The following is a 9,623-nucleotide window of genomic DNA, read 5'->3' on the forward strand; positions in this document are numbered from 1 at the left end:
CGGGCATGAAAGCAGTACAGGCACGGTGGAAAACAGTCTGGAGGTCCCTCAAATGGCTAAACATAGAATTACCATGTGATCCCGGTAGTCCATTTCTAAGTATCTGCCCAAGAGAAATGAAAACAAATGTCCACACAAAACCCTCTACACAAATGTTCATAGCAGTATACACACACAAAAAAAGAGCAAAAACAACAAAAATATCCATCAATGGATGAATGGACAAATAAAACACGATATATCCACACAATGAAACATTATTCAGCGATACAAAGAAGTACCTTTACATGCTACAACATGGATGAACCGTGAAAATGTTAGGCGAAGTGAAAGGAATCAGTCACAAAGGTATATACATTGTATGAGTCTATTTATATAAAATGCCCAGAATAGGCAAATCCATAGAGAAAGAAAGTACACCAGTGGTTGCCTGCGGCTGATGGAGATGGAGGGACAGCTAAGGGGGATAAGGAATGGTGGGTATGTTATAAAATTGACTGTGGTGACGGATGCACAACTCTGTGAAGATAAAAAACTCATTAAATTGTATACTTTAAATGTGTGAATTATATGATATGTGAACATATCTCAATAAATCCACTAAAAAAAAAAATTTAAGGAGGAAGTGGCACAAGCAGAAAGAGAGAAAAGCCCCAAAATAAACCCATAAATAATTTGGGTTTAACCATAGTGGAAAACCAAATACAGACATGTTTCTATCCATAGGAAGAAAGCAGGCCATGAATGTGTTTTGTTCAGCCCATAAAGTGTTTTCAAAAACCTTTGAAGCAACTAGAAAAATGTAAAAACCCAGAGGTGTCATGTTCAACAAAAAATCTATACATCAGCATTTTCCTTAACAAGGAGCAAAGTTTAAAAAAACAAGCAAGCAAAGAACAGAATCTGGAAATACTAGGTTGCATTCTAATTTGGCAATGGTCTGTTAAGGCCAAGGGTGGGCTGTCATTTTTAGACAGAGCTTAAATTGCCCAGTAAGCCTGAGTGCCCAGCAGGTCAGGTTTCCACCGTGAGTTTTTGAGTCACTTATCTATAGCTTTCATCAGATTGTCAAAGGAATCTCTAACTCCAAGCACATTCACAACCTTTAGAAAGAAACGGCCAGCAAACAGTGGCCATTTGCTTTACAGATAAGAAAACTGACCTAACTTGCCTGAGGCCAGAAGAATGTGCAGTCAGCAGTGAAACTACTTTTTCTGACTCTTGCTTACTTTCATTACTCTTCTGGCCTCCCTGCTGATATTTCTAGATCATCTACAATTACCACATCCTGTTCTTTTTTTCAGCAGCAAGTGAGAGAAATCAGTGAGAAAGGAAAGAATTTGCTAGACATTCCAAAATGGCATATGATTTTCAGGCTCTGTGATCTTCTAATCACATGCAAATTTTGCCTGGACCTAAATTCCTTTGGTTTGTGTGGGCAACCTGAGCTGTCCTCCTATCCCATAGCCCAAGGAAGATAAAAGGAGAATGTTAAACTCTCAGGACAAGGAAATAATCCCAAGAGTATGTTTTCTCCAAGGTTACCAGCACTCCTGCTACAGAAAGCACAAGTTCCTGACAGATAAAAATGGTTCCACCCCTGGGACAGGTGGTTTGCTGATGTCAAAAATGACTATTTGGGCTACAGTCCATGGGTCCACAAAGAGTTGGACACGACTGAGCAACTAACACTTTCACTTTCACTTTTAGTGGCTCAGTGGTAAAGAATCTGCCTGCTAATGTAGGAGACACAGGTTCCATCACTGGTCCAGGAAGATCCCACATGTTGTGAAGCAACTAAGCCCATGCACCACAGCTATTGAGCCTGTGCTCTAGAGCCTGGGAACCAGGGCTACACAGCCCATATGCCACAACCACTGAAGCCCACACACCCTAGAGTCCATGTTCTGCATCAAGAGAGTAGTTCCAGCTCTCTGTAACTAGAGAAAAGCCTGCACAGCAACAATGACCCAGAATAGCCAAAAATAAATAAAAAAATAAAATTAATTTTTAAAAAAATAAAGTACATAATTAAAAAAAAAAAAAGACTATTTACAAGAAGCTTCAAGTCCACAGTAGGTAAAGTGAGGAGAGAATGTCCCTTGTTTATAGTCATTTACCCCACTGAGCTTTGAGTTTGCCTGGGAAGAAAATTCTATATGATGCCCACACATAGTTTAGGAAGAGGTGGGAGAATAAAGAACAGCTCATTCTCTGAGATCTGCTCTTACTGAAGAGGATTAATGATGAAATTAGCCAAATCTGAGCATCAAAAGACCTCTTGGTCCACCTGACATATGATCTCAGTAGTTCTGAAAAGCAAAAGAATAATTTAAAATAAGGAGTGTGTGTGTGTGTGTGTGTGTGTGTAAAAGTGACAGTGAATAACTGAGGATTCACTGATGAATCAGTGAGAGTGGGCTGGGGGTATTCGTGTATGAAAGGCTGATTGATCAGTTCTGAGCAATGATGACAAGGTTTTACTACAGATCTTCATAACTACACTTGATCTGAGCTCAGAGAAACAGAAAAGAAAAAAAAACCCAGTTCACCAGGCTGATCTCTCCAATCAAAACACACAGCACATCTGCACCCCTGGATACCTGACTCTTATCCAGTCTGGGTGGGCTTCAAGATCCAGAGCCAGCAAATGGCAGAGGATCATTCCACATCAGGCCAGGGCTGGAAAATAAATGCCAGCTGGGAAACTGCAGAAGAACCAGGGCCAGGGAACGTACCTGCCTGTGCCATGCAAGCAGTAAAAGTCATCTTCTCCAGTCAAAACAGACCAGAAGGCTCTCGCAGAGAGGCATGTGCTTACAAAACCAGGAAAAGAATGAAACTTTTAAGGCAAACAAAATGACCACTTCTCACTTCTCTCAATTGTGTAATTCTGAAATAGTCTCAAAGTTTATCTGTGCCATAAACAACTTAGGGCTCTTTTCCCCAGAGATATGGAAATGCCAAAACTCGTGGGAAAAAAATGAAAAATAGCATAGGGCTACCACCAACAAGGGGACATGCTAAAGGTTCTGGTGCCAAGAGTTTCCAGGGAAGTCCACTGTTAACCCAACCCCTAGAAAAGCCATGATTCCATGCAAAAGCTGAACCCAGCTAAAAACAGGTTCAATCATGAATTCAAAGTATAGGACAGGGCCTTCCCTAGTGGCTCAGTGGTAAAGAATTGGCCTGTCAATGCAGGAGGCACAGTTTCAATCCCTGGTCTGGGAAAATGCCACATGCCATGGAGCAACAGAGCCTGAGCACCACAACTATTGAGCCTGTGCTCTAGAGCTTGGGAGCCACAGCTAGTGAAGCCCACATGCCCTAGAGCCTGTGCTCCACAACAAAAGAAGCTGCTGCAATGAGACCCACGCACCACAACCGGAGAGTAGTCCCCAATCTCTGCAACTAGAGAAAAGCAATGGAGACCCAGCACTGTGAAAAATAAATAAAATAAAAATTACAAAGTAAAGGGCAAATCCTACTATGGAGCTTGTGTGAATTTTTTTTTTTTTAAAAATTGTGGTAAAATACACACAATGTAGAATTTACCATCTTAGCCATTTTATAGTCTGCAGTTTAGTGTTATTAACTATATTTAAACTTGTGCAACCAAACCCTAGGATGTTTTCATCCTGCAAAAATTAAACTTTATTCCCATTACACAACTTCTCATTTCCCAGTCTTCCAGGCTCTAGCAACCATCATTCTACTTTTTCTTTCTGTGCACTGGACTACTTTAGACATCTCATATAAATAGAATCATTCAATATTTGTCTTTTTGTGACTGAGCATTGCATCTAGCATAATGTCCTCAAGGTTCATCCACGATGTAGCATGGCACAGGAATTCCTTCCTTTTTAAGGCTGAATAATATTCCATTGTATGTGTATATTGCATTTGTTTATCTATTCAGAATATCCATTTCTGTGTCTCAGAGGTATGGTTCTGTTGTGCTGGTGGCACAGAAGTTATAGAGTCCAATTTGTAATCATTGTTTTCTACAGGGAAAGACAGACAGATTTGATTGAATGATGTGTGTACTCCAGGAGAGGAAAAACAAGCTCATTAAGGCTGCAGCTGCACTCAATTCCATCATCTAGAACCATCTTACCATCCCTGGCTACCTCAAAAATAAAGGTTTTGTTAACTGTATATTCCCAGGTTGTGGAACAGGATTTAGCATATAGTTAACACTCAGTAATTATTTGTTGGCTGAGTGAAAATAGAAGAGTAATTGTTCGGAAAATGTTATATGCTTGATTTTGAATGATCCATTTCATCTGAATATATTAGCCAGGAAAGCATCAGTTTGTATTGACATGGAAAAATAGTCTAAGAACTACTTTTAAAGGAATCAGTTTGCATATCAATAATCAGTATAATTTCCTTTATGTAAAAACAAATGCACAAATCAAAACAATACATTGTATATAATAACATATAATAATAATGTACATAAATAATATGCTTCAAATCCAATGGTTTGGTTACTTCTGGGTTTAAGAGAGATGAGGACCAAAGACAGAAAGGAAACTTTCTGTTTGAATTTCTATTTGTAGGGTTTGAATTATTTACCAAAAGAACATATTTTTGTATTATTAGTGAAACTTTGGTAAGGAAAAAAAATATGGAAGGATAATATGTCACAAGAATACATTGATTCAGGGACTTCCCTGGTGGTCCCTGGTTAAGATTCACCTTCCAAGTGCAGGGAAGTATATGTTCAATCCCTGGTCAGGGAACGAAGTTCCCGCATGCCTTGCTACCAAAAAATAAAACACACAATATTGTAACAAATTCAATAAAGACCTTAAAAATGATCCACATCAAAAAAAATATTAAAAAAAAAAAGAATACATTGATTCAGTTTACTTTACATGTAACCTTTCTCAGAGACCTATTGGAGAATGTACTCCACCAAAATAATGGGAAATAAGAAAGACAACAAATGGGATACAAGAAACAGGATCCAGCATTAGAGAGACTCAAAGGGAATCTCCAAAATGATGGTAAAGAGAGAAGTTAACAGCTGTGCACCCAACATCAAGGACTACCATTCTAGACAGGCAAGGCAGGTCAAAAAGCAGTATTCAACAAGATAAAATTGATTGAAATAGCCATTGCAGTGGAAGATCTTGAGAGAGGATTTAGACGACTGGCAAAGAATGTGTAGTTTAATTAGTGAAAACTCTACAGAAAATTCTGCAAACACACACAGAAAAACAATTCTAGGGGAAAAAAAAATAGTAAGAAAAGGAAGGTAACCATGTAGTACATAATCCAGTTCTTAATAGTGGATAGAAAGGGATAGTAATGTTGACTGAACTAAATATTGACCTAAATACATATATATATGTATATATTATATATATATATATAAAACATATATATATATAAGTTAACTATATTCTGAAGATAGATGGAAGGAAGAGAAAAGATGTTAGTGATAGGTGCAGGAACTTAGAAGAAAGCTAAATACTCATATTCCATTCTGAAAAGACAGTGCATAAAGACTAAACCTGAAAAATCAAGAAGGAGTAATACAAGCATTATTTAGACATGAATAAGTACCAACTAGCTAAAAGAGATGAACATGATTGCTCTTTCTGAAAAGAAGAAAATGACACAAGTTCTGCTGTTTTTAGTAATGAACCTTATGGAATTATTTGTTTCTGAACTATGTGTATATACAACTTCAATCAAACTAAGAAGTAAAAAAGAGAAAAATCACAACTGAGACCCACAGCAGAAAACCTTACCTAATGGGGGTGGGGGTTGGGGGGGGTTGGGGGGGTGAGGGGTGGGGAATACCTAAGAAACAGATTCTTACAGCAACCCAGGTGTCAGTCAAGCCAGAATATCCAACGCTTTATCAGTCATGGAAGAATCCAAAGCAAATGAAAAACGAAACACCAAAAATTTTATACAGGGAATAAAGAAATTCAAGAACTCAGTCCCCACTTTGGTAGTTAAAAATGAACCACCTTCTCCCTAGGAACAAATGCTCAAAATCCTGTGCATGGTATCCATATTCTTAGTGTTTTAAACCACTACCCTGGGCTCCAATCCTAACTATTCTCCTCCCTCAACTTCATTTTCCTCACCTATAAACCGGTGTGGTGGGAGTATATGGGTGCTGATACTTAGATCTTACAGGATTATTGTCTGGGTGAAATAATAACAATCAAGCTTCTGTAATCCAATAAATGTTAAGCATTATTCGAAATGTTATTGCATATATAGCATCTCATTTAATGTTCAAATTACAATCCTCATCCCATTTGCCAGATGAGGAAGCCAAAGTACAGAGGTTCAGTAACTTGCTCAATATCTACTGGTGAAGCGAGGATGCGAATTCGGCTGATCTGGCTTTAACAGTCTGTACCAAAAACCACACTATGCCGAAATGCAAGAATAAAATGTGCACAATAAACCGTACTACTTCACACATGTGTGCCAGTGCAGATGAAACAGGTAGGTGATAGCCAGTTCGAGGTCTGGCCGCCTTACAAGAGACCAAGGCACGACCAGGGTCTCCACTCCTGTCCCCAATTCCCCAAGCTCCTTCAAGGCTCCCCAGCAGCCGGGGACGCCCCCTCTCTCACCGCCCCCCCCCGCAAAAAAAACCTTCCCATCGCACTTCGGACGGGAGTCGGGAGGAGCCCGCGCGCTGCTCTCGCTACGAGCCCCGGCGGTGGGAGGTACGGGATGGAGCGGAGCCCCGGGAGGGGACCCCGGGAGGGGACCCCGGGAGGGTGTTTGGGGCGGCCGCGTTTACCTTGACCTGCACTCTCATCGCTCCGGGACTCCGGGGCGGGCCGCGCTGGGACCCGTTGGGGTGCAGGCAGTGGCCTGGGCACTTCTCCCGCCGCCTCCCGGAGCCGCGACGCCCGGCTTCTCCAGGTCTGCGCCGCCCAGACGTGCTTCTCCGCTCCGAACCGAGCCTTCTCTTCTCCCGGGGCCCGGCCCACGCCACGTCCGGTCTCCTCCGCCGCCCGCCCGGAGTGGAACCAGAGAACTGCCTCCTCTCCTGGGACGAGTTCCCCACCGCCCTAAGCGGACCCCCAGCCCCGTTAGGTTTCCGCTCTTGTACCACCTCCGCGCTGGCCCCATTCCAGCTCCCGGAACCTGGGCTGTGGGGCGTGCACTTAAGTGTCCTACGGTAGCGAACCCTCAAATATGATAATCAGCTCCGGGTGGAGACCAGAGGACTTGAGAGCAGATATTTCGTAAGTCCCATCTATTCTAGATTCTAGTTAAATAACGAGTGGCCGGCCCCACCTACAAAGCACCCAGGGCCCTGGGATCAGATCTGGTCAAGTCGCCGAAGACTCAGCCCCGCCAACTGGCAGCCCGGCTTACCTGTAAGCGCTCCACCGCGGAACGATCGCTCATCCTGGACTTACAGGCCCCGCTACCAAAGCCTTATCTGAGCTTCTGACTTGTGGAGTCAGATCTGAGCTCCACCTCCACACGCTGCCTTTTACAGCCCTATAGATTTTTCACAATACCTTTTGGCCTCAGTTACCTCCAGTGTAGAAAGGTGATCCCGACCTTACCTGGATCAAGGAGTATAGGGAGGGTCAGATGGGATTTTCATCATCATCACAGATATATCTGATTGTATATTAAATTGTGTTGGTCTTGTTGAGTCAGCGTGCTGTTGGGAGGACATGGGGGCGGGGGGGCGGGTAACCTAACAAGCAGTCTTCTACTATCTGGCAGTTATTAGGTGTTAGGTGACCCCTCTGGGCCTGGGTTTGTTTGTTTATCTACACAGTGGGAACGATGGTGAATAAACCCCTTTCCTCAGAGGCTATTTTGAAATCCAGAAGATACAATCAAAAGCTTTGTGATTTCTGCCATTCGGTGGGTTCCCCTGGTTCGGCAGTCTTTTTAAGGCTGCCATCAGTTACTGTGGGTGAATCCCAGTATGTTGGCAGAGATGACGCTCACTTATTACAAGTGTAGTTAACAATGGTAGCTATTCATCCTTAATTGACTTCAAATTAGTCCATTCTGAATTTCTGACCAGTGAGCTCACATTTGCAGACACTTTTTTTTTCACTCATTTTTTTCTTCTTTTTTTCCTTCTTGTTGGCCACACCAGGCAGCATGCATGCACCCTTGCTAAGTCGCTGCAGTCATGTGACCCTATGGACTGTAGCCGGCCAGGCTCCTCTGTCCATGGGATTCTCCAGGCAAGAATACTGGAGTGGGTTGCCATGTTTATATGGGATCTTAATTCCCCCACCCAGGGATGAACCTACACTCCCCGCCATGGACGAGCAAAGTCTTAACTGCCGGACTGCCAATGGAAGCCCCTTCTCTCATTTCTCAGTGTGGTTTTAATTTTTCTTTGTTAGAAAACTTGAACATCTCATTTGCGTATTAACATTTTGTTGTTGTTTGTTTTTCTGTTAACACATTTACTCCTTTCTCCTGGACCCCGTTCCCTCAAAATTTTAATGTGAGCAATTAACGGATTCAGGAGCCCCCCTAAGGCATGTAAGCACCTCTTGATTGGTATTTCTCCATACATCTCCTCTGTTAGGTCTGTCTCAACACTAGAGACTGGGAGGTCTCAAATATCTGCAGACCCATAAGAAAACTAAACACTTGGAACTCAAGATTTAATCTTCAGAGTATTGGTGCACTGTAATTAACATCTAGTGCAAGCTCTTTGGTAAATTTACATGTCAGGATAGTCATATTCTTTTCAGATCAAGCCTCAAGGCAGAGTCTAAAATATCAGGACAATTCTAGGGCTTAAAACATCTGATGTGCTAGTACAAGGTGCCTTTGGTCTCCAAGCTGTAACAGAAACAACTGAGGCATTTGTTAAAAGTGCAGATTCTCAGGCCCCACCCAGTCCACCTAAACCATCTACATAATAATTTCTGGGGTGGGGCCCAGGAATCTGTATCTTTCACAAGCACCTCACTCAACTTAAAACTTGTCTAAAAAAAATCTCCTGGCCACAAGTATACCTTTGCCTAGTGGAGAGCAATGAAATTTAAACTTTAGGGTGTTCATTAGTAGTTTAGGGTGGTTTAATTCAAGCCAACAAATATTTCCTGAACACAGACTGCTTGTCAGACATCCTGCTGGGTGCTGGGAAAACAAAGATGAATAAGACATTGTCCAGTCCTCAAGGAGCTTGGGTTTGTAGGGAGGAGGAACAATTAAAAGTGAAACAGTACCTGGGTCACCACTGGTAACACTCATCAACATACACAGCTTTATTTTCTCATTTGTTGTCCTTTCCTAATCCCTTTCTTCCTCTCCCCTTTCTTTTCTCCTTTGTTTTCTTCTTTATCAGATCTCTGTTTTTACCCTGAACATTGTAAATATTTTATTCCTGATCTAACATGGCTTTAAGGCACTAACTTTTAAAGTCAACCTTGTGATTTCAAAATGAAGGGAAACAGCTGATTTTTTCAACAGAGAAAAATGAGTATAACAACACTTTTTTTACATGTAAAAATGTTTTTTGTTTGGTTTTGGACATGTTGCGCACCTTGCAAGGTCTTAGTTCTCTGACCAGGGATTGAACTGGTGCTCCTCACAATGAAAGCATGGAGTTCTAACCACTGGACCACCAGGGAATTCCCTAT

At 41.9% G+C, this 9,623-nt stretch overlaps 1 protein-coding gene, 1 non-coding gene and 1 pseudogene across 3 annotated transcripts in view; 2 read left to right on the forward strand and 1 right to left on the reverse strand.

Annotated features, from left to right (window-relative positions):
• Positions 1 to 7,464, reverse strand: part of TRPM6 (transient receptor potential cation channel subfamily M member 6) — a 120,433-nt gene extending 112,969 nt beyond the window's left edge. The window contains exon 1 of one of the 2 annotated variants that reach the window (XM_081505489.1): positions 7,369 to 7,464. Coding sequence is in view for 1 of the 2 variants with exons in the window: in XM_081505469.1 (XP_081361595.1) it covers positions 6,785 to 6,802 (18 nt within the window). In the remaining variant the exon portion in view is untranslated. Of the gene's footprint in view, positions 1 to 6,784; positions 7,179 to 7,368 lie in introns of those variants that run through there. The other variant, XM_081505469.1, reaches the window with a different exon arrangement.
• Positions 2,239 to 2,318, forward strand: LOC145521884 (small nucleolar RNA U2-19). The gene has a single exon (XR_014065753.1). It is a non-coding gene; the product is annotated as a small nucleolar RNA U2-19 (small nucleolar RNA).
• LOC145521876 (small nucleolar RNA U2-30) lies at positions 2,462 to 2,519 on the forward strand (annotated as a pseudogene).
• Positions 7,465 to 9,623: the final 2,159 nt, after the last annotated feature.

Source organism: Giraffa tippelskirchi, chromosome 1 (assembly GCF_054371585.1).
Source record: "Giraffa tippelskirchi isolate mGirTip1 chromosome 1, T2T-mGirTip1v1.2.pri, whole genome shotgun sequence".
NCBI lineage: Eukaryota > Metazoa > Chordata > Mammalia > Artiodactyla > Giraffidae > Giraffa > Giraffa tippelskirchi.